The 27,808-nt window shown below is 42.5% G+C and overlaps 1 protein-coding gene across 3 annotated transcripts in view; it reads right to left on the bottom strand.

The window, feature by feature from the left end:
• LOC110521032 (MAP/microtubule affinity-regulating kinase 3) overlaps positions 1-27,808 on the bottom strand; it is a 135,472-nt gene that overhangs the window by 63,051 nt on the left and 44,613 nt on the right. For all 3 annotated transcript variants that reach the window (XM_036975518.1, XM_036975517.1, XM_036975519.1), the window contains exon 4: positions 7,248-7,296. In XM_036975518.1, coding sequence (XP_036831413.1) covers positions 7,248-7,296 — 49 coding nt within the window. The remainder of the gene's footprint in view (positions 1-7,247; positions 7,297-27,808) is intronic.

The raw sequence follows: 27,808 nt of genomic DNA, 5'->3' as shown, positions 1-27,808 counted from the left end.
TATTGAAGACTCATGTTAAAAGGAACCACCAGCTTTCAAAAGTTTTCATGTTCTGAGCAAGGAACTGAAACATTAGCTTTCTTACATAGCACATAATGCACTTTTACTTTCTTCTCCAACACTTTGTTTTTGCATTATTTAAACCAAATTCAACATGTTTCATTATTTACTTGAGGCTAAATTGATTTTATTGATGTATTATATTCAGTTAAAATAAGTGTTAATTCAGTATTGTTGTAATTGTCATTATTACAAATAAATAAATACAAAAATTGTCTGATTAATCGGTATCGGCTTTTTTTGGTCCTCCAATAATCGGTATGGGTATCGGCGTTGAAAAATCATAAATCGGTCAACCTCTAGTAGAGATACTCTCAATGATCGGCTATGAAAAGCCAACTGACATTTACTCCTGAGGTGCTGACTTGTTGCACACTAATCACAACTACTGTGATTTATTATTAGTATTTTTATTATTTTACGATGGAGCACGCGTGTAGCCGGTTTGGGTTCCGTGTTAGCCTACATTTCAATCTGTCAGGTCAAATATGCAAATAAGCCAATAGGCAGAGGGGTAGCTTACATTGTCTAAATCTCTGTATGGTAATAATTCATTATATTTTGTAAAGTAAACACAGTAAAAGGCAGTTTAAAGACACCTATTTGGCCCATGGCGTTACAAACCAAGCAGAAAATTACATATTAAAATGTCAAGTCTTCATAATGTAAAAAGCATTTTTTTAAGTGTCATGCAACGTAAGGCTGCATTGACCCCCACATATAGGCTACTGTAGGCTATATTGCATAAATCTAAATGCTATTTCCATGTGAAAATGTTACGGAATTTGTTCCATTGGTTTTGTTGGTAGGCCTACATTATGCTCAAATTGCCAAAATAGCCTATTGGCTACTGTCTTATACTGTAAGGGTACAGCCTCAGTGGTCACTGTAAACGAGCACCGGAAGTTGCACAACATTCTCACAACATTCAAGTTTCCGCTCACAAGACCTAAACTTTGCTCAGCGGCAAAAACATTTGAGGGAACATTGCCCACCTCGTCTCTCACTTTTCCCGAACACCTGTCATATTTTAACTCAATATGCTTTATTGGCATCGCAATTTGAAATTCACTGAGGGCATATCTTTCCGTCCCTCCCGTTCACCCTATTAACTAACACAGTTTCTTTCTCCATATCATCCTCCTTCCCTCCCTGACCTACCTGGCTTGGTGGGAGGGAGAAAGTGGGAGAGCGGAAGTTGAGTGAGAGAAACACAAACAAAATGGCTTCCCACAGGCATAATCAAACGATCTCCAACCACATGCCGGCGGATTCAGACCACCAAAGGGGAGCCTGCTGGGCAAGGCAAGGCAGGCGATCACAAATCGGCTTTGTAGATGACATTCCCCATTTATTTATTTTTTGGCATATGAAACTTACTGAATATATGAGATCCTTGCACACTCCTCTTTCATGAGCAATTTTAAAGAAGACAAAAACATTCAAATAGAGGCATTTATTACAAACTTTATTTAAATAAATAATCAACACATCCTGGTCTTCAATCTGGACCATCAACTGATTCTGGTCTGTTAGTGCCGGGCTAGAGCATAAGCTTGAGGGAGTAGCCCAGGAGGGAGTAGCCCTCCTATTGATATGAACAGAGAAAGAAACATCATTGCCATGACAACTGGTACCACTTCTCATGGCCTCTTTCTTTTTGGGCTCTTTCCAGGTTTTCCTGAGAGGGCTGGTGTGTATGAGCGTGGGCACTCTCACACAACATGAACATGGAAGACACAAAACCCAGCAACACGGAGACACACACAATTAGGCTAAAGATAGCCACAGTAGGAAGTGGAGTGCCATTTTTTAGTTCATTAGAATGAATGAGAGAGATTGGGAGGTACACTATGTTGACACCTGCTCATCGAACATCTCATTCCAAAAACATGGTGATTACTATGGAGTTTGTCCCCCTTTTGCTGCTATAACTGCCTCCACTCGTCTGGGAAGGTTTTCTACTAGATGTTGAAACATTGCTGTGGGGACTTGCTTCCATTCAGCCACAAGAGCATTAGTGAGGTCGGGCACTGATGTTGGGTGATTAGGCCTGGCTCTCAGTTGGCGTTCCAAATCATCCCAAAGGTGTTCAATGGGGTTGAGGTCAGGGCTCTGTGCAGGCCAGTCAAGTTCTTCCACACCGATCTCGACAAACAATTTCTGTATGGACCTCGCTTTGTACATGGGGGCATTGTCATGCTGAAACTGGAAAGGGCCTTCCCCAAACTGTTGCCACAAAGCTGGAAGCACAGAATCATCTAGAATGTCATTGTACTGTATGCTGTAGCGTTAAGATTTCCCTTCACTGGAACTAAGGGGCCCGAACCATGAAAAACTGCCCCAGACCATTTTTCCTTCTCCACCAAACTTTACAGTTGGCACTATGCATTCGGGCAGGTAGCGTTCTCCTGGCATCCGCCAAACCCAGATTAGTCCGTCGGACTGTTGAAGTACGATTCATCAGAGGAGGCGTTTCTACTGCTCCAGAGTCCAATGGCGGCAAGGATTTAGACCACTCCAGCCAACGCTTGGCATTGTGCATGGTGATCTCAGGCTTGTGTGCGGCTGTTCGGGCATGGAAACCCATTTCATGAAGCTCCCGACGAGCAGTTCTTCTGCTGACGTTGCTTCCAGAGGCACTTTGAAACTCACTGGGGAGCCAGGTCCAGCAAATCAGGCTTTATTACAGATAGAAATAAGCTTTTTGTGCGTATGGAACATTTCTGGGATCTTTTATTTAAACTCATGAAACATGGGACCAGCACTTTACATGTTGTGTTTATATTTTTGTTCATTATAGATGACATCACCAAAATGACAGCGGGAGAGAGGCATGTGGGGAACTGTTAGAAAATCGCCAGGGCTTAATGACACACACAGTGACACAGGAAAAATGTCACTGTGTCTGTGTGTGTGTCTGTGTGTGTGTGTGTGTGAGAGAGAGAAAGAATGTGAACAATCCAGGAAAATAAGGGTGGAATCCTACCCAGGGATTAGAATAACGTTTGGGAATGTCACAACGTCACCACTCTGGAGAGGAATTCCCAAACAGGGAGGGGGGGAAGGGCAGATGAATGCACACAGCTAGCATTTTGACTGGGAATGAGCCCATTCATTCAAGAAATGAAAGAAATTCCAAATTGAAAGTGAATAGACCTTGTTATTAAAATACGCTAGGAAAGTGTAAACAAACTCGTACCAGCTCGTGAATTTTTGGAGGCATGAAACCTCTATATGTTCTTGTGTTGTTTTTTACGCATGTGCATTCATGCCTATATAATTGCCCCAAGTGAAAAAATGAAAGGCTTTAAATTGTTATAAAAAGTAAAAACCATAATAAAAATCTGATTTTTTTTTACCATTTACCAAAGTCTTAGTTTTTTCCTCGCTCAACTTTTTTCATTCATATTTTTCACTCTGGACGCTTTATCTGGACATGGTTCTACAGGACCTCCACCAGCCAAAGATAAGTAGTAACATTATGCCTTCTAATTGCAGTCGCTGTACTCCTAATATACAGGAGAACGATCGCCTTACGGTGAGGATAGCCGTGCTACAAGCCCAGCTTCAGATGCAATTGTTAAGGAAAGGTAATTTAAGTGTAGGAAAGGATGAAACAGCATCTGTGCCACCAGTAAGTACAGATAGTAGTATAAATCCCCTCGCACGGTCCCCGCAGCCAGACAACTTTCTCGTGGCTTCTGGAGGGAAATGCTGCTCAAACGGTGTTGCTCATTCAGCCAACAGGAACTTTCAACCGGTTCTACCCATTAAGCGAGTCGGAGTCAGAGGCCGAGCCTTCTCTGGTCTCTGCTCCACCTGTTACGGGGTCTGAGCCACCGAAGCCTCCCACCATTAGCTCTGACAAAATGAAAACCCTAATCATTGGCGACTCCATTACCCACAGTATTAGACTTAAAACGAATCATACAGCGAGGGAGCAGGGCTACCGACGTAAAGGCTCTTCTGAAGATGGTGCTGGCTATGGTTAAAACTGGCGAGTGTAGAGAGTATAGGGATATTGTTATCTATGTAGGCACCAACGATGTCAGGATGAAACAGTCAGAGGTCACCAAGCACAACATAGCGTGTAAACTAGCTTGAAAGATATCGGCATCGAGTAATTGTCTCTGGCCCCCTCCCAGTTAGCGGGAGTTGAACAGAGGCTTATAACTCAATCGCTGGTAGAAAACTGTTTTCTGACCATCCCAAAATATATAATTTGTAGATAATTGGCATTCTTTCTGGGTCTCATCCATAAACAGGACCAAGCCTGACCTGCTGAGGAGTGACGGACGCCATCCTAGCTGGAGGGGTGTTCTCATTTTTATCTATGAACAAAGACCAGGGCTCTAACTCTACAATGAAATAGGGTGCAGGCCAGGCAGCAGGCTGTTAGCCAGCCTGCCAGCTTAGTGGAGTCTGCCACTAGCACAGTCAGTGTAGTCAGCTCAGCTATCCCCATTGAGACTGTGTCTGTGCCTCGATCTATGTTGGGCAAAACGAAACATGGCGGTGTTCGTCATAGCAATCTCACTAGGATAAAGACCTCCTCCATTTCTGTCATTATTGAAAGAGATTGTGATACCTCACATCTCAAAATAGGGCTACTTAATGTTAGATCCCTCACTTCCAAGGTAGTTATAGTCAATGAACTAATCACTGATCATAATCTTGATGTGATTGGCCTGACTGAAACATGGCTTAAACCTGATGAATTTGTTGTGTTAAATGAGGGCTCTCCTTCTGGTTACACTAGTGACCATATCCCAGCGCAGTTTTGCTAACATTGACAAGAGCAAATTTCAATAAATATATTTTTTAAAATTGATGCATTTTCGTCTTTTGAGCTTCTCGTCATGAAATCTATACAGCCTACTCAATCACTTTTTATAGCTACTGTTTACAGGCCTCCTGGGTCGTATATATTGTTCCTCACTGAGTTCCTATCGGACCTTGTAGTCATAGCAGATAATATTCTAATTTTTGGTGACGTTAATATTCACATGGAAAAGTCCACAGACCCACTCCAGAAGGCGTTCTGAGTCATCATCGACTCAGTGGGTTTTGTCCAACATGTCTCTGGACCTACTCACTGTCACAGTCATACTCTGGACCTAGTTTTGTCCCATTTAATAAATATTGTGGATCTTAATGTTTTTCCTCATAATCCTGGGCTATCGGACCACCATATTATTTTTGCAATCGCAACAAATAATCTGCTCAGACCCCAACCAAGGATCATCAAAAGCTGTGCTATAAATTCTCAGACAACCCAACGATTCCTAGATGACCTTCCAGACTCCCAACCTACCTACAGAGTACAAAAATGTGTTAACCAACTAACTGAGGAACAAATATGTACCTTGCGTAATACTGTAGATGCAGTCACACCCCTAAAAACTAAAAACATTTCTCATAAGAAACTAGCTCCCTGGTACACAGAAAATACCCGAGTTCTGAAGCAAGCTTCCAGAAAATTGGAATGGAAATGGCGCCACACCAAACTGGAAGTCTTCCGACTAGCTTGGAAAGACAGTACCGTACAGTATCGAAGAAGCCCTCACTGCTGCTCGATCCTATTTTCCAACCTAATTGAGGAGAATAAGAACAATCCATCATTTATTTTTGATACTGTCGCAAAGCTAACTAAAAAGCAGCATTCCCCAAGAAAGAATGGCTTTCACTTCAGCAGTGATGAATTCATGAACTTCTTCCACGAAAAGATCATTAGAAAGAATATGATGGACTCCTCTTTGAATCTGCATATTTCTCCAAAACCCTGTGCAGGTCCCTGTCATGGACCTAGGATCAAGGGAGACAAGTTTTTAATCCTATATCTCTTGACACATTCATGAAAATAATCATGGCCTCTAAACCTTCAAGCTGCATACTGGACCCTATTCCAACTAAACTACTGAAAGAGCTGCTTCCTGTGCTTGGCCCTCCGATGTTGAACATAATAAACGGCTCTCTATCCACCAGATGTGTACCAAACTCACTAAAAGTAGCAGTAATAAAGTCTCTCTTGAAAAAGTCAAACCTTGACCCAGAAAATGTTTTAAAAAATAAAATCAGCGTATATCGAATTTCCCATTCCTCTCAAATGTCTTTGAAAAAGCTGTTGCGCAGTAACTCACTGCCTTCCAGAAGACAAATAATGTATATGAAACTCTTCAGTCTTGTTTTAGACCCCAGACTGCACTTGTGAAGGTGGTAAATGACCTTTTAATGGCATCAGACCAAGGCTCTGCATCTGTCCTTCTGCTCCTAGACCTTAGTGCTGCTTTTGACACCATCAATCACCACATCATTTGGAAAGACTGGAAATGCTAATTGGTCTACACGGCCAAGTTCTGGCCTGGTTTAGATCTTATCTGTCAGAAAGATATCAGTCCGTCTTTCTGAATGGTTTGTCCTCTGACAAATCAATTGTAAGTTTCATGGTTCCTCAAAGTTCTGTTTTAGGACCACTATTGTTTTCACTATATATTTTACCTCTTCGTGATGTACTTCGAAAACATAATGTTAACTTTCACTGCTATGCTGACGAAACACAGCTGTACATTTCGATGAAACATGGTGAAGCCCCAAAATTACCCACCCTGGAAGCCTGTGTTTCAGACATAAGGAAGTGTATCCCCTATGAACAGGGCTCTCTTGTAAAATAGATTTTAAACTCAATGTGACTCCCTGTTTAAAATAAAGGTAAAAAAAAAATGTTTAAAGTGGATGGCGGACAAAACAGAGATGCTAGTTCTGGGTCCCAAAAAACAAAGATCTTCTGTTGGATCTGACAATTAATCTTGATGGTTGTACAGTCGTCTCAAATAAAACTGAAGGACCTCGGCATTACTCTGGACCCTGATCTCTCTTTTGACAAACATATCAAGACTATTTCAAGGACATCTTTTTTCCATCTTCGTAACATTGCAAACATCAGGAACTTTCTGTACAAAAATGATGCAGAAAATGTAATCCATGCTTTTGTTACTTCTACTTTACTTTCCTAGCCACCATGCTTCTACATCTGCATTGCTTGCTGTCTGGGGCTTTCGGCTGGGTTTCTGTACAGCACGCAGATGTAGAAAGTACTTTATATATAAATGTGACTGATTGAAACATGTCTGGGCACACATTGTTATGAGGATTTACAGAAGTGAGCCAGTCAGTGATACACTTACCAATGTTTGGATGGTTTAGAATCTTCATTATTCGGACTTCTCGGAAGAGCTGAAAAGAAAGGAAGTTGAGAAGATATGATATTTTCTTTCCTGCAGACATTTAGAGAAACAGGTATATCACTGGTGACATTCTCTTGTTGTTGGAGGGATAGTATAGGCCAATATTGGACACTAAAACTAAAGTATGTACGTTAACGCAGGCTTCCACACATACTCTAACACACACAAACACATTACTTTTTTCATTGTTATTGGTAACTTCCAGTCCCCCACATAGCGCTCCTAAAACAATCTCACTTCCCACAAGTTACTTCCACATGAAAGCCCAGAACACCACAAACAAACAGAGACGGACAGAGAGAGAGACAGACAGACAGAGACAGAGAGACAGACAGAGAGACAGAGAGAAACAGACAGACAGAGACAGAGAGACGGGCAGAGAGCCTCCCAACTCTCCCAGACTATACTTCCTATACTTCCTAGTGAGTTTGGAAAACACTTACTCTGCCTTTCTTTCCCTCTCCCTCCCTCACTCTTTTTCTGTCATGAATGAATGAGCAGGACAGTCTCTCGTTCCTGTAGCTGCCCATTGTGATGCTATTGGACCATGGGGTCTCAGATGACCTTCTGACCCCGATCTCTCGTCATTGCCCTGGGACGTAGATGATCTGATTGGCCGGTTGTCAGCCGTGGTCTCCCACGCAAGACGGCCTACCCTTGGTATCCCTCTACCACTCCATCTATTCGCCCCTCTCCCTTAGAGAATACATTCAATGTCGCCAAAAATGATTGGGTCCCCTAGGAAACACTAAGCAATTTTGTTTCCTACCCTGTCTCAATAACTCCTCCCTGGAATTTTAATTGGTTGTCAAACAACACTGTATTCAAAGTGCCCACTATTATATTTTAACTATGGGGCGGCAGGGTAGCCTAGTGGTTAGTAACCGGAAGGTTGCAAGTTCAAACCCCCGAGCTGACATGGTACAAATCTGTCGTTCTGCCCCTGAACAGGCAGTTAACCAACTCTTCCTAGGCCGTCATTGAAAATAAGAATTTGTTCTTAACTGATTTGCCTAGTTAAATAAAGGTAAAAAAAGAAGAAAAAAATAAAAAAAGAAGAAAAAATAAAAATAAAAAATATATATATATACAACCTGGGATCACTCACTACTCATAAAGCACCCTAGGATCACCCACTACTCATAAAGCACCCTAGGATCACTCACTACTCATAAAGCACCCTGGGATCGCTCACTACTCATAAAGCACCCTGGGATTGCTCACTACTCATAAAGCACCCTGGGATCGCTCACTACTCATAAAGCACCCTAGGATCACTCACTACTCATAAAGCACCCTGGGATCGCTCACTACTCATAAAGCACCCTGGGATCGCTCACTACTCATAAAGCACCCTGGGATCACTCACTACTCATAAAGCACCCTAGGATCACTCACTACTCATAAAGCACCCTAGGATCACTCACTACTCATAAAGCACCCTAGGATCACTCACTACTCATAAAGCAAATGTAGAACTTTTATTATTCAAAAACTAAAAATACCGTCCAATTTTTTTACATTTGAAATACTTTGATATGATATTTTGGACATGTCACCCAGCCCTAATCTCTCTGTATCTCCAACCATCTCTTTTGCTGCAACTTCCCCTCCAATCCATTTCTTCCTCTCCTCTCCACTCCATCCATCTCCCTCCCCTGCTCGCTCTTCAGGCAGGTGGCATAAATAGGGGCCTAGCCCTCAGCACGCTTGGTGTGTTATAAGAGTATTTTATGTGTGTGTGCATGTGTATCAAGTAAGTGTGTGTGTGCCTGTGAGTTGAGCCTGAGTGCGCTTGTGTATGTGTGCGCAAGTGTTGTGCATTGACTTCTGAGTACTGGGAGGAGTTCACTATCTCCGAGTGCTCTGACTCATGGCTGGTAGCTCAGAATAGATCCCTGACAAAAACGGTCCATTATCTCCTGCGTCACAGGTTGACTCAACGACCCACACACACACAACCACCTTACTGAAGCATGTGTGCACAAACACACAGCTTCACTGACACACACACAACCAACTTACTGAAGCATGTGTGCACAAACACACAGCTTCACTGACAGACAGACAGACAGACAGACAGACAGACAGACACACACACACACACACACACACACACACACAACCAATTTATTCCACAGGACACCAATTAACTACTATTGACTTCCTGGTAAAGTAAGATATCAGAATTGTAGCTCAGCAACATATCTGAGATAAATACATGATTTTGAAACATGAATGAGAACACAGAGTTTGGAGATCTCCCTGCCTAGAATAAATCCCCTGGGTCATAATCATTAGGCACCAAACGGTATAAAACTTTCTGATTAGGGTATCCACCCACTTTGCCCAGAGTGGGTAAAAACCTGTTTTGGTGATGAAATTACAATACCTTATGTTATAAAATACATTTTATCATGATAAATGAGTAATTAATGTTCTGAATAGTTCAGTGTGGTCTTTAACATATAATTAACATATGTTTTTTTAAAGTCCGATTTCACAACATAATACATCCGATAATAAGCAGAGCTTTGTTGAAACCTGCGATGAGACTTTTACAGGATTTTACATTTTGTGGTTTTTGTCTTCAATGTTGTTTCAGCGGGTCGCAGAGAGAAAAATTACCACGACACGAGCTGAATTAAATGTATGAGGCTTCGAAAACAAAAAAGTGTTTTATACACTCAGTGCGCCGTTGATATTTCACAGAAATATGCTTGTTTTTGTCAGACATTATCGAAAAGTAAGACATTTAGAATATGAAAAGTGTATACTTAAATATGACGTGTCCTGCACGTTGTCCTAATTGCAATGTGAGGATACATCATGTAAAACTTTAATAAAAACTTTCCAACACTACACTTCACCATGAAATATAATGATTAGAATCCTATAGAAATCTACATTTTTTTTGTATTATTGGGTGACTCTATTTCCAATTTAGACATAAAATACATTTTCTCATCAGAAATTCATAATATGTTAGTTAAAATACACATTTTAGTCATGTCCCCAGGTTTTCACTCAGTCATGTTACCCTGACACATTCCCCCCTCTAAAAATGTGGGACATTCCACAAGTCACATGATCAACAGGAAGTAGCATCATTTGAGTCTCCTGACCAAACGTTCTCCCTCTTTTTCTGTATCATATTGTAAGTATGACTGTGAATGTCAACCTCAACGTACAGTCCTGTACCCTAAATTATTTCTTAATGTTATTATGTTGTTTTTAAAGATACTATTAGTCAACCACTTGAAGGTGCTAAGTGTTATCATGCTATTAGCATTGATGCCATGTGGCTACATTTCATGTATTTGCTAATGCTATGCTAAAAACTCAGTCCTGTTACATTCAGTCCTGTTACTCATATGAAGGGTAAAAGGACTGAATAAGAGTAACAGGGGTGAGAAGTTTGAATGAAATAGCCATTTTAAATGTGTGTCTGGTATATACATTGATTAATTATAATACTATTCTCTTGATATTAAGTTTTAGAGTTGGAATCACAGAAGGTGTTTTCAGTTTTACAATGTGAACACATTACTTACCGGGAGCCAATCGATTAAGTGCTGCAGAGAAGCAGCGGCGCTGTCGCGCTCGACACAATACCGTCCCAGAAAGGAGAGAGAGACACTTAAAGAAAGAACAGCAGAAATACAGGGAGGACAGAGCATTCAGTCGATAACATTAGTAAGAGGGAAAAAGCACAGACGTCGCAAAAAAAAGTGGAGGCAGACTACAGGATCAAGTCCAGGAAAGATGGCAGCTTCATAAACAAAGGCTGAGATTTTTACACCAGGGATGATGTCAGTCGAATTACGACTGGGAAGAGGCAGACCCTCACCCAGAAGAAAATCAAAAATCAGAAGAGGTTCCTTTAGGACAGGATGAAAAATCTACATGCGAAGTTTCTGGCAGAACATGATGGGTCGATCTCATACTTCCTCTTCTGCTCACTGCTCCCCTTTTGGGTTGTTCACCCAACTCGAAGTGACCGGGAGACTTGCATGTGCAAGCTGAACGAACATCTCCGTTTTATAGTACAGAAACTGCACCACCTGAAGATCATCAACACTTTCAATCTTGATGAACTTCTAAAATCCATCACGGAACATCCAAAGTCATCATTAAAAAAAAAGAGTTCCAGACCACCCAAGAGCCACTGCTGGAACAGCTGAACCTGATGCTGCGCAAGTTTAACAGGCACATTTACAACATCAATAATCAGTTTACCCACTACAGGGCACTGAAACAAGGCTTGAAAGCATATGAATGCTTAATTCATGTTGACTTTGCACACAGGTGTGCTTTATGTGCATACAACCCCCCCCCCCCCCGACCAGTGTCCTTCTGCAGTGTCCCCCTCTAGACAGAAGGGCCCACCAGCAATCTGGCAGAACTTGTCACCAGTGCTTGATTATGTGCAGAGTGCACATCCAGAGGTCTCCACCATCCATTTTTACAGTGATGGCCCTTGTACTCAGTACAAGCAGCGAGGGAATTTTTCAGAAGAGGATTCACTGCTGGAACGTGGAACTTCTTTGAGGCAAGCCACGGCAAGGGTGCCCCGGATGGAGTGGGGGGGGCCCTGAAGTGGCAAAGTCCTGAGGTTGTTGGCAAATGGTGTGTGCTGAAGTACAACGGTCAACTGTACCCTGGCATCGTCACAGACAAACAACACACATGTCAAGTTTTGTTGTATGAAAAGGATTGGGCCACAGGTTTTGCTGGCCATCCTGCGAAGACATCCTTTGGTAACCGCTTCAAGACATCCTGTGTACCATCCCACCAGTGAGGCAAGTCACAGCTCATTACATGGAAATGGACAACAAAGTTTGATCCAAACTAGAGACTGTTTCTTATAAAAGGCAAGTTTCCGCGGGAAAATATGCCGCTGTACAACGTGACAGTTTCCACACCCTAATTGTAGGATAACCAATATCCAAACGGAGATGAAAGTAGTGAAAATAAAAATCTCATTGATTTATCAAGACCAGTCCCCGCGCCTGTCTCAGAGCAGCACCAAACGGTGCTGAAATAGTTGACCACACCCGGGTAGGGTTTTGAAACCCTATTATAACAATTGGATGACGGCGGGTCAGAACATAAGTATATAATATTAGCATAATTAATTGGACTACACTACAAATTTAACATGTTTAACACATGCTTAGTACATAATACATTCGGTGACAATAAGATAATTTTGATCTGATTACGCTCATAAAATCACTATGTATCTATTCAATTATTATTTTTGTCTATTTCTCTGTGTGTTGACTGGCCACCCCTCAGAGCCTGGTTCCTCTCTAGGTTCCTGCCTTTCTAGGGAGTTTTTCCTAGCCACCGTGCTTCTACATCTGCATTGCTTTCTGTTTGGGGTTTTAGGCTGGGTTTCTGTATAGCACTGTGATATCAGCTGATGTAAGAAGGGCTATATAAATACATTTGATTTGATTTGGATAATGAAAATCAAAGTTTCAGAGAAGAACTAATTATAAATCTAAGCATAGAACTTTCAATGGTATTCCCGCCCCATATAGAGGCCCGACACAGAAACATTGAATCATTAACTGTAAACTGCACACACAGATTTTTTTGCATAGTTTGTCATTTAAACGGGTTAAATCTGCAGTCACAAGGAAGAAGGAAACAGTCGCTGACAAGGTGGAGAAATGTGAGGCCTTTACTATGAAGCTTGAGTTGTTGGATTTGGACTTCTGGAAGGCTACTGCACTTCAGCACACTGAAGAAACAGCAGGCAGAGGGACCAGGCCGCAGCATCGTCACAGAGCTGATGGAACATTTAATAAAGCAGCTGAGGGACAACGTATCCACCAGATTTGAAGACCACACGCCCCAGGACATCATTGTGTTTGTACGTGATCCTCTCACAGTCCGCCCCAGGTGGAGAATTCTCCCTTGCTAAGAAAGCGATACCCTTGCTGGATGAGGTTTTTTAAATGTAACCTTTATTTTACAAAATGCCTCCAGCTGTCCATCACTACTGTAAATAAAAACACAGAATATCTAAGGGGCTTTTATTTAAATATAATGCAGGGTTCATAATAATAATACTTTTAACCCCTTCCACTTGTTAAAGGTTCCAATTTATCTTTTTTTTTAATCAATTAGTATAATTGAGTTTAACCACAATATTTGTTGTATTATTTGTTTTGTCTTTTCTGGTGGGTTAAACTGAAATTGCAACCAACTTCCTATGGCTTGTTTACTTTGGAGATGATTTTGTTTTCAAATAACCGAAAGTGAGCGATTGGGTAGCACCCTAGAAAGAAGCTGGCTTGATGAAAACGATGTCCATTTTGTCTGTTCGCTTCGCAATGTCATTTTCCCCCCCAGATAAACAGCTCCTTTTTGAATGGTAACTGTGTTAAGGGTGGAGTTTGGGGCAGGGTGAGGAGTACTGGAAAGGTGTGACTTTCAGTTTACAATAGGCCATAAGTATACAGCAGATTGTAGATTGTCCTCAGTTTGATTATGCTGTAACAACATTCTGTAGCACCATGACCAGGATCTCTATTCATTTAAGTGAGCAGATTAGGGCTTTTCAGGAGGAACGGAAAATCTACTGGAGACATTTAAAAAATACTGGTAGCCTTGGGGATTTTGGTCACGGACAGTGCTATTCGCCAACACTATCATCAGATGTCTGTGTTACGCCGAACGGGAAAGCCGAACGGGAAATCAGGTACAGTAGGCTACAATACTGTAGGCCTAATAATGGTTAAATAAATCGACTGCTGGTCTTTAATGTCTGCGGCACATTTTTACATTGTATTTCAATTCCAGCAAGACTATTGAAGCCATCGACTCACTAATGGATGAAGATGATGAGCGCCCCGAAAAGCCATCAAAATTGCTACAGAAAAAAAGAAGATCAAGCCGAGTCCCAAGCATCCCCTCAAACTCCATGTGTGGGGGGCAATTTCTCGCCAGGGACCAGGCCCATTGTTGACTGTTGATGCTAAGTTTATCTATTTACAAAGCAAAAAGGTATTGAACACCATGCTAAGCCCCGGTACAATAGGCCAGGGGGCTCTTGACTTGGGTCATCAGGTTTCTCAAACACACAAGCCCGACAGGTGTAAAAGGCTCAATTTAGCTGCTAGCTCCCCCAGCCAATGACTTTTAACATGAAACGAGGTAACAGTATCTCCTCATCAAAGGTGTTTAATCCAACCCCCCCTCAAAGGCTTTAGGGGATATTGTTAGTGAATGAGAAAAAGAGAGTGGGAGAGAAAGAGAGTGATGAGAGAAGATGAGAGTGTGAGAGAGAGAACGCACAGTGTAAAGACCATGTCGAAGGAGGCCAAGGTGCGGCCAAGGTGCGGTGTTGGAGGTGCTCTGAGGACTGAGGCGCAGACCAACGTTTTCCAGTGACCTAACGGACTGACAGAAACTGACCGACTGACCTGCAGCCTGTTTTGCCAACTCTATCTCTGGCTTGGTTGAGATGGTTGACTTAGTTTGTCAAGGACTAATATTTAATTTCAAGGACCATCAATTTGTAATAATTCCTATTAAGCAATTGTTTCTAGTCACCACCAGATGGCAGTATATCACCACAACCTCATGAAGATAAAAAAAAAACTAACTTACTAATCATCACTGCATACAAGTTCTACTCAATAATATGTGTTTCACAACATACAGGAGTGGTAAGTCAGTACTGATGACTATTTTCTTATATGAACTGTAACTCAGTAAAAGCTTTGAAATTATTACACGTTCCGTTTATATTTTTGTTCAGTATACATGCTAACAATATTACATTGTCTTTATTTAAATTATCCTTATATTTCACTACACTTTAGGTCCCACAGGCTATCCCAATACATAAAGACATATTCAAAGTACTTGAATTTCAGAGTGACAAATTCAAGTACTTTATGCACCTTGTACCCTGGTAGTGGCGCCCTCTCTAAATAGACAAGAGCAAGCTAGCTTATCGCTAAACATCCACCATATTGCTTTCGCTCATCGTGTCACTTCAGATCAGTGCATATGATAGAGAGGCCGTGAGGAGAGGAAGCCCCCTTAGACTGTTGGGATGAGGGTAGGGTTTACCCCATTTAGTCAACTGGTCAATTGTTTGGTCAATAGTGGTTAACCGAGAATGTTTTAAAAACATTACAATTATTAAAAAAATGATGCCACATCTTGATTGACATCTGTCTCAGCGGACTAATCCAATGCGGAAGCCACGAAGATGCCACACCAGTATCACATTGCTAACCTAATTTATGTGAATGCATTCATTATTATTACAGTATTTTACAGTTCTCATTTCCGGAGTGGACGTGTTTGTACAGCGCACCCCCCAGGGTACACTTGTGAGAAACAAGTTTTTGTTTATTTCATTCCATGTACGAGTTGCCAATTTATTCATTCTGTTTGGAGCGCTCCTGTCAATGTTGCGTAAGGATGCGCCCCTGATTATACATAGAAGTAGACCTAGGCTACCTAGCCTACCCGCTTCTAAAATGTGCCCATTTGGGGATCTGATAATATTTCTGATGATCTTAACTCGCAACCACTAATGAGCTGGAGCTTCTCAAAGTCATTTTCTTCACCTCAAACAGCAAGTAAACAAAGTCTGTTTTTACATCCATTGAGAATGACAATTGCTCTTAAATGTAGCCTATTTCCACAGCTCTCTCCCTTTTGATAACCACTCGGCATGAAAGAGGGGGGAAATGTCATGCTCTGATCAGGTGGAAATGTCATAAAATAGGCCTACCTGATTACTTATTATCCCTTGTGGAAATAGCCTACAGTTGTGCTTGTTTGGCACGCACTGGTGTGGAAAACTCTGAGGGTCCAGAATATTTTATACAAAAGTTTCAAGTTCGTTAGGTCAAGCTTCTGGCTGGACCAAATCGATAGTTGATACGTTTCAAGTTCCTTGCAGACATGCCATGTGTAGTCAATTTGATCGATTTTTTTATAAGGATATTTGTTGCAGGCTGAAATGTTTTTATTTGTTGGCTTTATATTGGCTATTTTTACAAAATATTTGATTTCATTAAAACACATACGGTATGTTAATATATGGAAAAATACACATTTTAATATTTCAACCAATTGATTGGTTGAAAGAACAGACAACTCTTGTTCGACCAAGATTTGTTTTTGTCGGGGACAGCTAGATGAGAGAGCGGAGACGAGGACAGGAAGCCAGTTTAGACTATTGGGAAAAGGAGATAAAGACAGGAAGCCAGTTTAGACTATTGGGATTGGGGAAAGGAGATGAAGACAGGAAGACAGTTTAGACTGTTGGGATTGGGGAAAGGAGATGAAGACAGAAAGCCAGTTTAGACTATTGGGATTGGGGAAAGGAGATGAAGACAGGAAGCCAGTTTAGACTATTGGGATTGGGGAAAGGAGATGAAGACAGGAAGCTCATTTAGATTGTTGGAATGAGGGAGAAGAGACGAGGACAGGAAGCAAGTTTAAACTGTTGGAATGAGGGAGAGGAGACACCTTAGAGTATGTGAGCTCCGTTTCCTCTCTCTTCCTCAAAATAGTTTTTGATCTTGCGAGAGAGAAAGAAACGAGGAGACAAAATAATGGTTCACTCCCCAGTGTTTTAACTTGTCTCCTTTGGATGTGGAGGGGGATTTTATTTCAAATCTAATTTCATTCGTCACATGCTTGGTGTAGACCAACAGTGAAATGCTTACTTAGGGGCCCTTCGCAACAATGCAGAGAGAAATAAAATATACAAACAATGGAAAAATAAATACACAACGAGTAACAATAATTTGGCTTATACAGTGGATTGGGGAAGTATTCAGACCCCTTTTTCCACATTTTGTTATGCTACAGCCTTATTCTAAAATGTATTAAATAAATACATTCTCAATCTTAACACAACACCCCATAATGACAAAGCGAAAACAGGTTTTTACAAAATGTTGCTAATTCAACTTGGCGTCCACCTGTGGAAAATTCAATTGATTGGACATGATTTGGAAAGGCACACACCTGTCTATATAAGGTCCCACAGATGTCAGAGCAAAAACCAAGCCATGAGGTCAAAGGAAATGTATGTACACAGTAAACTGTAGCAGCAGTGTCCGTGACGAGACAAAGCATTGTATGTACACAGTAAACTGTAGCAGTCCGTGACGAGATAAAGCATTTGTGCAAAAAGGGTCAAGGCATTAACTATTTAACTTTCGTCACTTAAAAAAAAGTGTACCTTTATTTATCTAGGCAAGCCAGTTAAGAACAAAAACAATGATGGCCTAGGAACAGTGGGTTAACTGCCTTGTTCAGGGGCAGAATGGCAGATTTTTACCTTGTCAGTTCAGGGATTCGATCTAGCAACCTTTCAGTTACTGGCCCAACGCTCTAACCACTAGGCTACCTGTCGCCCCAAATGCTTGGTGTTGACCAACAGTGAAATGGACTAACTACTTAGCAGTCTTATGGCTTGGGGGTATAAGCTGTTCAGGGTCCTGTTGGTTCCAGATGTGCTGCATCGGTACCGCTTGACATGTGGTAGCAGAGAGAACAGTCTATGACTTGGGTAGCTGGAGTCTGACACTTGTAAGGGCCTTCCTCTGATACCGCCTAGTATCGAGGTCCTGGATGGCAGGGAGTTTGGCCACAGTGATGTACTGGGCCATACGCACTACCCTCTGTAGCGCCTTGCGGTCGGATGCCAAGCAGTTGCCATACCAAGCGGTGATGAAGCCAGTCATGGTGCTCTCAATGGTGCAGCTGTAGAACTTTGAGGGGCCATGCCAAATCTTTTCAGCCTCTTGAGGGGGGAAGGGTCGCTGTCGTGACCTCGTCACCTGTATTGGTGTGTGTGGACCATGACAGATCCTTAGTGAACTTGAATCTCTCGACCCGCTCCCACTACAGCCCCGTCGATGTGAATGGGGGTGTGCTTTGGTCCTCCGTTTACTTAAGTCCACGTTCAGCTCTTCTTTTTTTATAATAACGTTGAGGGAGAGGATGTTGCCAAGTCTCACACCTCATCCCTATAGGCTGCCTCTTCATCATCAGTGATAAGGCATATAGCCACCATGTCATCTGCAAACTTAATGATGTTGGGGTCGTGGTTGAACAGGGAGTACAGGACAGGACTAAGCACGTCTCCCCTGATGTGTTGAGGGTCAGTGTGGTGGATGTGTGGTTGCCTACCCCCAGGAAACAGTTGCAGAGGGAGGTGTTCAGTCCCAGGATCCTTAGCTTAAATGATGAACTTGGAGGGCACTATGGTGTTGAATGCTGGGCTGTAGTCAATGAACAGCATTCTCACATAGGTGTTCCTTTTGTCCAGGTGGGAAAGGGCAGTGTGGAGTGCAATGGAGATTGCATCATCTGTGGATCTGTTGGTACGATATGCAAATTGGAGTGGGTCTAGGGTTTCTGGGATGTTATTGTGAGCCATGACCAGCCTTTCAAAGCATTTCATGGCAACAGATGTGAGTGCTACTGGGTGATAGTCATTTAGGCAAGTTACCTTGGCATTCTTGGGCACAGGGACTATGGTGGTCTGCTTGAAACATGTAGGTATTACAGACTGGGTCACGAAGAAGTTGAACATGTATTTGAAGGCACTTGCCAGCTGCTCAGTGAATGAGCACGCATCCTGAGTGCATGTCCTGGTAATCTGTCTGTGAATGTTAACCAGTTTATTGGTCTTACTCACATGAGCTACGAAGAGCGCGATCATACAGTCATCCGGAACTCTCATGTGTGGTTCAGTGTTGCCTTCAAGCGAGCATAGAAGGTACTTACCTGGTAGGCTCGCGTCACTGGGCAGCTCGCTGCTGGGTTTCCCTTTGTAGTCCGTAATAGTTTTCAATCCCTGTCACATCAGATGAGCGTCAGAGCCGGTGTAGTAGGATTCCTTTAGCTCAGTGTGGATGTTGGCTGTAAGCCGTGGTTTCTGGTTGGAATATGTACGTACGGTCACTATGGGTAGACGCATTCGGTGCACTTCTTAATGAAGCCGGTGACTGATGTGGTCAACTCCTAAGTGCTATCCGATGAATCCCGGAACGTACTCCAGTCTGTGCTCGCGAAACAGTCCTGTAACTTAGCATCCGCTTCATCGGACCACTTCCTGTTTGAGTTTTTGCTTTTGCGACATTCTGGTAGAAATGAGGTAAAAAACAGATTTCAGTGTCCCTGCATTAATATCACCGAACACTAGGAGTGCCGCTTCTGGATGAGAATGTGCTTGTTTATCCATTGCAGCGCCATACAAACATTGTAGAGAGAGAGGCAACTCAGAAACAGATTCACACACGGTGTTAAAAGTTAGATTGGGTGACTAGCAGGACTCTACAGCGGTTATGTAAAGTGTGTTCCCTGCCTGCCTGTGAGTCTAGCTGTGAAGTAAACAGACGCCCAAAGGTACTTTCTTGCTTTATTTATCGGTGGCTCATCTGGTTATTTGATTGGCAGAGCTCTCTTTTCCTGGTAGAGAGAGGGGAATGAGTGTTCACCACTGACGATTCATGGGAAAGAGGGATTGAGCGAGGGACGGAGCCAGGGAGTGAGAGAGAGAGGGAGTGAGTATGTTCCCCTCTCAAACTCCCACAGAAGTGAGTGGCAGAACAGTAGACAGTACTGAACACACACACACAGTTCATGTCAGCATTAAACCTGAGCATCTGCTTAGGACAGTTGCACACACACTTAACATTCTCTCCAACACACACACACACACCCTCACACACACACACTTGACGTGTGAACAACAGCAGGAGTGTTGGTACAGGGAGCCACTTTACCGTAATAAACATTTTATGGATGATCTGAACAGTCATCCCACACAGGGGATGCATGGGGAGGTCTCTCTCCCTGTGTGTATGTCTGCTGCACATCTGTCAGCTAGTATAGGTAACTGCATTCAAGTATTTACCTGTGTGTGTGTGTGTGTGTGTGTGTGTGTGTAGTGCCCGCGAGGCAGTGGCAGCAGCATCCTGTGTTTCCCCATGACACAGATGTTCAGTGGGAGAGGGAGATAGATGTGAGTACTGAATAATTCACTCTACTCATGTGGCTCAACACACACATGCAGACATGCATCCAAATGGCATGCCGACGAATCACACACACAGTAAGTGTAAAAATAAATGTCAAAACGGTACCATCACTGCAATACCACGAAGAAAATTTGTAATGGGAAAACAATCCTCACACAAAAAACATTTGCTAGGGCTGGGCGATATGACAATATACATCGTGTGACAATAGAAAAACGTCTATCGTTTCATATTATGCTCTGTCGTTTATTTCCTTGTGTCGCAAGTCACTATTTTCCGTCAATTGGACGACGCTTTAAATGTTCTAAATTTGCAACACAAACAAACATGGAGGAGAGTGAACGTGACACAGAGCCTGTACCTAAAAGAGGGGCTACTTCGGTCGCATGGACGTGGTTGAGGGGCTACTTCGGTCGCATGGACGTGGTTTGGGTATGAAAAGTCTGACTTGGACCAGAAAACCGTCCTCTGCAAAATATGCCGCAGGCCGGTCCAGACAGCAGCCTCAAAACACCACTAACCTCCTTTACCCCCTGCGCAAGAATCATGTGACACAGTACGGAGAGAGTCTCCGGAGGAGATCCAAAAAAGTACAGTCGAGTGCTCAAAACAAACCCACGACTCAGATGTTGCAAGAGGCTTTTGCCCGCGGCACACCATATGGCAAAGAATCACGAAGATGGAAGGAGATAACAGCTGCCGTCACGACTTACATCTGCAAAGACATGGCCCCAATTTACACGGACGAGAAACGGGGGTTTCGTGAGTTGGTGCTAACACTCAAACCAAGGTACCAAATTGATATGTGACAAGTATTAATGCCAAAATAACATGCAAGCCCCCAAAAATATATATACATTTTAGGCCTACATTTATTTTGTGTTTTCTATTTACCTTTTTAGATTTGATACAAAAAAAAAATGGAATATTTTGTTACATGCTTTATTGAACATTTGCACCAAGGTTCTAAATAAAAGGAGAAATAATCAAATATGAGTAAATACCTTTTATTTGTTGAGTTTAGTTCTACATGTAATAAGAAATAGGCCTTTACATGTGACCACATTTTATATAAACTATTTATTCATTGAATTTACAGACAATGTGCTATATCGTGATATGTATCGTTATCAGGATATGAAATGACCTATATCGGGATATAAGAATTTGACCATTACGCCCAGCCCTATGCTCAACTAACGATTAATAAATTAGGCCCATTGACACAACACTGCATGGATGTCACAGAATAGGTTTTAAAATAAACGGAGCTACAAATAGGATGCATCTGAATGCTCTCTCTCTCGCTCACACACAAACACACAGAGCAGTCTCAGTGGAGGAGACAGGTTGACCCTGGAGAAAACACAGTTTGCAAGCTTTTCCTTCAAATCAGCCACATACATTCACAGCAGAGAAAGTTGATGAATATAAGAGGTTAACGAGACGCTCTGAGGCAGAGCTGTACATGTTTGTTCCAGCCTAGCATTAACACACCAGATTAAACAAATCAACTAAGCATCAAGCCCTTTACTTGTTTAATAGGGTGTGCTAATGGGGTGCGTTCAATTATGTGCAACGGCTGAGGACCTGGTTTCTGAGGACTGGGTTGGGATCTATACTAGTAAACATTGATCTAGATGGTGTGGGAGCAGGGCTAGAGGTGGTTTGAGTTGGCTATAGATTGCAGGTCGAGCCCTGGCCTAGTTCAACAGGTCAGGATGAGCTATCAACTAGTAGCTAGTGGCAATGGGTTAGTGTCTTGTGGGAACCATTCAAATATACAGCTGCTAAACAGAGGTATCCAAATAGAATGGTAGACAGAAAGACAGACACAAATGCATGGAAACACACAAGAGAGACACACATTCCTTTACAGGCACAGCAATCAATATGGCATGCTAGGCTACTTGGCCACTGGCCCACTTTCCACAACCCCCATTAATGTGTTGGCCTCTCCAGCATTAATCCCTGTTTTTCACATGCATACATGTATTGCTCTGTTCATACACACAGCAGCCATACTGTTCCCTCCTTGTACATACAGTGGGGCAAAAAAGTATTTCGTCAGCCACCAATTGTGCAAGTTCTCCCACTTAAAAAGATGAGAGAGGCCTGTAATTTTCATTATAGGTACACTTCAACTATGACAGACAAAATCACATTGTAGGATTTTAATGAATTTATTTGCAAATTATGGTGGAAAATAAGTATTTGGTCATCTACAAACAAGCAAGATTTCTGGCTCTCACAGACCTGTAACTTCTTCTTTAAGAGGCTCCTCTGTCCTCCACTCATTACCTGTATTAATGGCACCTGTTTGAAATTGTTATCAGTATAAAAGACACCTGTCCACAAACTCCACTATGGCCAAGACCAAAGAGCTGTCAAAGGACACCAGAAACAAAATTGTAGACCTGCACCAGGCTGGGAAAACTGAATCTGCAATAGGTAAGCAGCTTGGTTTGAAGAAATCAACTGTGGGAGCAATTATTAGGAAATGGAAGACATACAAGACCACTGATAATCTCCCTCGATCTGGGGCTCCACGCAAGATCTCACCCCGTGGGGTCAAAATGATCACAAGAACGGTGAGCAAAAATCCCAGAACCACACGGGGGGGACCTAGTGAATGACCTGCAGAGAGCTGGGACCAAAGTAACAAAGCCTACCATCAGTAACACACTACGCCGCCAATGACTCCAATCCTGCAGTGCCAGACGTGTCCCCCTGCTTAAGCCAGTACATGTCCAGGCCCTTCTGAAGTTTTCTAGAGAGCATTTGGATGATCCAGAAGAAGATTGGGAGAATGTCATATGGTCAGATGAAACCAAAATATAACTTTTTGGTAAAAACTCAACTCGTCGTGTTTGGAGGACAAAGAATGCTGAGTTGCATCCAAAGAACACCATACCTACTGTGAAGCATGGGGGTGGAAACATCATGCTTTGGGGCTGTTTTTCTGCAAAGGGACCAGGACGACTGATCCGTGTAAAGGAAAGAATGAATGGGGCCATATATCGTGAGATTTTGAGTGAAAACCTCCTTCAGCAAGGGCATTGAAGATGAAACGTGGCTGGGTCTTTCAGCATGACAATGATCCCAAACACACCGCCCGGGCAACAAAGGAGTGGCTTCGTAAGAAGCATTTCAAGGTCCTGGAGTGGCCTAGCCAGTCTCCAGATCTCAACCCCATAGAACATCTTTGGAGGGAGCTGAAAGTCTGTGTTGCCCAGCAACAGCCCCAAAACAGCACTGCTCTAGAGGAGATCTGCATGGAGGAATGGGCCAAAATACCAGCAACAGTGTGTGAACCTTGTGAAGACTTACAGAAAATGTTTGACCTCTGTCATTGCCAACAAAGGGTATATAACAAAGTATTGAGATAAACTTTTGTTACTGACCAAATACTTATTTTCCAACATAATTTGCAAATAAATTCATTCAAAATCCTACAATGTGATTTTCTGGATTTTTTTTTCTCATTTTGTCTGTCATAGTTGAAGTGTACCTATGATGAAAATTACAGGCCTCTCTCATCTTTTTAAGTGGGAGAACTTGCACAATTGGTGGCTGACTAAATACTTTTTTGCCCCACTGTACCTTCCTGTTTGTCACACACACCATTTCCTGCCTCCTGTGAGTTAGGCCCTAGTGCTGCGAGTCTGAGGCATTCCCCTCCACCGTTGTCATAACGCTGCTGCTAGTACCACCACTACTGCTAGTAACCCTGTGTTCGTGAGCAAGAAGTCAAGACTCACTATGTGTGAGAGAGAGGGTGGGTGGAGCAAGGAGGGAAGGAAGGAGAGAAGGGGGTGAGATTGATAGAGAGGGGGAGAGAGGGGGGAGAGAAAGGGGTGAGATTGATAGAGATGGGGAGGGGGGGAGAGAGGGGGGAGAGAAAGGGGTGAGATTGATAGAGATGGGGAGGGGGAGAGAGAAAGGGGTGAGATTGATAGAGATGGGGAGGGGGAGAGAGAGGGGTGAGATTGATAGAGATGTGGAGGGGGAGAGAGAGGGGTGAGATTGATAGAGATGGGGAGGGGGAGAGAGAGGGGTGAGATTGATAGAGGTGGGGAGGGGGAGAGAGAGGGGGAGAGGAAGACAGACAGGGAGAGAGAAGGGAAGGGTTATTAGGGGTGAAAGAAGAAAGGAAAGAAAAGATAGCAAAGACATAAGTCTCAATGTCTATTGCTGTTCCTCTTTGCTACACCCTCTGCTGACCTCAATATATCCCTCAGTCGCTCTCCTATACTCTCTTTTTCTGTCTCTCCCTCCATTACAATCTCCCTTCCATAGCATCTTGTCACAATTTCTCTTCCACTCTCCTTTTCTCCCTCCATCACCTGTCCTTTTGTGGAAAGGACCACAATGTGTCTTATCAAACTATAGCTACAGCACAAATATTTGGAAAGCTACTATTAAGGTTTCACAACCATATCTGTACATTATGTGCACATAAGAAAACAGAATTTAGAAGGAATTTATATAAACACCATGGTTTAACCCAGAGCTTTGGTGCAGCATGAGGTCCATTTACTTTTCAATGCAGCCAATTCAGGAAGAGAATATAAATTAGCTTTTTAAATAAAAACAAGGAAACAAATGGCCAATTTTTCCACTGAATTGAAAACCCCTGTCTCCCGTAGTCCTGATGTTCAGTTGGTTCTAGAAAATGTATCTTCCATATTTATTCCTCTGGCAGATAAACACGCCTCTTTTAAACAATTCAGTCAAAGATAGATCGAACCCTTGGTTTTCTTCTGCATTATCTGAGCTCATCCAGAGGAGAAATCCGACCAGGGCCAAAGCAAGAAAAACTGACTGTAGTAGGCTGGAAATCTTTCAGACAGCTGAGAAACCGATGTACTCTCTCGATTAAGAAAGCTATATCAAGCTACTTTTTTAAGCCCTCAGACTCTGCTGGTGATCCTTCTAAAGTTTGGAAAACAGTAAATGCATTGATGCGTAACAATGATTCTTTTAAATCAAATTGAACTTGGCAGGCTTTTTATTTATTTGATAGAAATGGTGGTGTCGTTGACCCTGGTCAGCCAATTGACTACTCTTACCTCTGCCAGCCTATAGCTGAGTCAATGGGTAAACTTTTAGATCATTTTTGTTTTCTCGCAAAAAGTAGAAAGCAGATTATTCATTCGACGTTCCTAAAATCGGACCTAGACTTACGGCGTCATCATCTACAGTAGAAGTTGGAAGTTAACATACACCTTAGCCAAATACATTTAAAATAAATGTTTCACAATTCCTGACATTTAATCCAAGTAAAAATTATCTGTTTTAGGTCAGGATCACCACTTTATTTTAAGAATGTGAAACGTCAGAAATACAGGAGAAATAATTATTTATTTCAGCTTTTATTTCTTTCATCACATTCCCAGTGGGTCAGAAGTTGACATACACTCAATTAGTATTTGGTAGCATTGTCTTTAAATTGTTTAACTTGAGTCCAAGCATTTCGGGTAGCCTTCCACAAGCTTCACACAATAAGTTAGGTGAATTTTGGCCCATTCCTCCTGACAGAGCTGATGTAACTGAGTCAGGTGTGTTGGGCTCTTTGCTCGCACACACTTTTTCAGTTCTGCCCACAAATTGTCTGTAGGATTGAGGTCAGGGCTTTGTGATGGCTACTCCAATACCATGACTTTGTTGTCCTTAAGCCATTTTGCCACAACTTCGAAAGTGTGCTTGGGGTCATTGTCCATTTGGAAGACCCATTTGCGACCATGCTTTAACTTCCAGGCTGATGTCTTGAGATGTTGCTTCAATATGCCCACATAATTCTCCTTCCTCATGAAGCCATCTATTTGTCAAGTGCACCAGTCCCTCCTGCAGCAAAGCACCCCCACAACATGATGCTGCCACCCCCGTGCTTCACGGTTGGGATGGGGTTCTTCGGCTTGCAAGCCTCCCCCTTTTTCCTCCAAACATAACAATGGTCATTATGGCCAAACAGTTCTATTTTTGTTTCATCAGACCAGAGGACATTTCTCCAAAAAGTATGATCTTCTTCCTTGCTGAGCGGCCTTTCAGGGTATGTTGATATAGGACTCGTTTTACTGTGGATAAAGACACTTTTGTACCCGTTTCCTCCAGCATCTTCACAAGGTCCTTTGCTGTTTTCTGGGATTGACTTGCACTTTTCTTAAAACAAAGTACGTTCCATCTCTAGGAGACAGAACGCGTCTCCTTCCTGAGTGGTATGACAGCTGTGTGGTCCCATGGTGTTTATACTTGCGTGCGATTGTTTGTACAGATGAACGTGGGACCTTCAGGCATTTGGAAATTGCTCCCAAGGATGAACCAGACTTGTGGAGGTCTCCATTTTGTTCCTGAGGTCTTGGCTGATTTCTTTTGATTTTCCCATGATGTCAAGCAAAGAGTTTGAAGCTAGGCCTTGAAATACATCCACAGGTACATGTCCAATTAATTCAAATGATGTCAATTAGCCTATCGGAAGCTTCTAAAGCCATGACATACTTTTCTGGAATTTTCCAAGCTGTTTAAAGGCACAGTCAATTTAGTGTATGTAAACTTCTGACCCACTGGAATTTTGATACAGTGAATTATAAGTTAAATAATCTGCCTGTAAACAATTATTGGAAAAAATACTTGTGTCATGCACAAAGTAGATTTCCTAAACGACTTGCCAAAACTAGAAATTTGTGGAGTGGTTGAAAAACAAGTTTTAATGACTCCAACTGTATGTAAGAATGTTGTTCATTGACTATAGCTCAGCATTCTACACCATAGTACCCTCCAAGCTCATCATTAAACTCGGGGGACCCTGGGTCTGAACCCGGCCCTGTGCAAATGTGTCCTGGACTTCCTGATGGACAGCCCCCAGGTGGTGAAGGGTGGAAAAAAACACCTCCAATTCACTGATCCTCAACACAGGGGCCCCACAAGGAAGTGTGCCCAGCCCCCTCCTGTACTCCCTGTTCAACCATGACTGTGTAGCCACGCACAAAAGGACTTTGAGTTTCTGTATGATATCACAATCACACCATGAGTAGTTAATCATGAAACAAACACCCCTGCCTTTCTTCTTCCAGGAGAGTTCTTTATTCCTGTCTGTTTGATGTACTGAGAACTCAGCTGGCTGTATGAATGGAGACCGTATATCCCGAGAGAGCCATGTTTCCGTGAAACAGAGTATGTTACAATCCCTGATGTCTCTCTGGAAGGAGATCCTCGCCCTGAGCTAGTCTACTTCATTGTCCAGGGACTGAATATTAGCGAGTAAAATACTCGGCAATGGTGGATGGTGTGCACGCCTCCTAAGTCAGACTAGAGGTCCACTCCGAATACCTCTTCTCTGCCGGCAGTGTTTTGGAGCAGCCTCTGGAATTTTCTACCAGTCAAACGTTTTCGAACACCTACTCATTCCAGGGTTTTTCTTTGTTTTTACTCTTTTCTATAATAGTGAAGACATCAAAACTA

This window comes from Oncorhynchus mykiss, chromosome 4 (genome assembly GCF_013265735.2).
Source record: "Oncorhynchus mykiss isolate Arlee chromosome 4, USDA_OmykA_1.1, whole genome shotgun sequence".
NCBI classification, from domain to species: Eukaryota; Metazoa; Chordata; class Actinopteri; order Salmoniformes; family Salmonidae; genus Oncorhynchus; species Oncorhynchus mykiss.
This window is presented reverse-complemented; position numbering and strand designations above follow the sequence as displayed.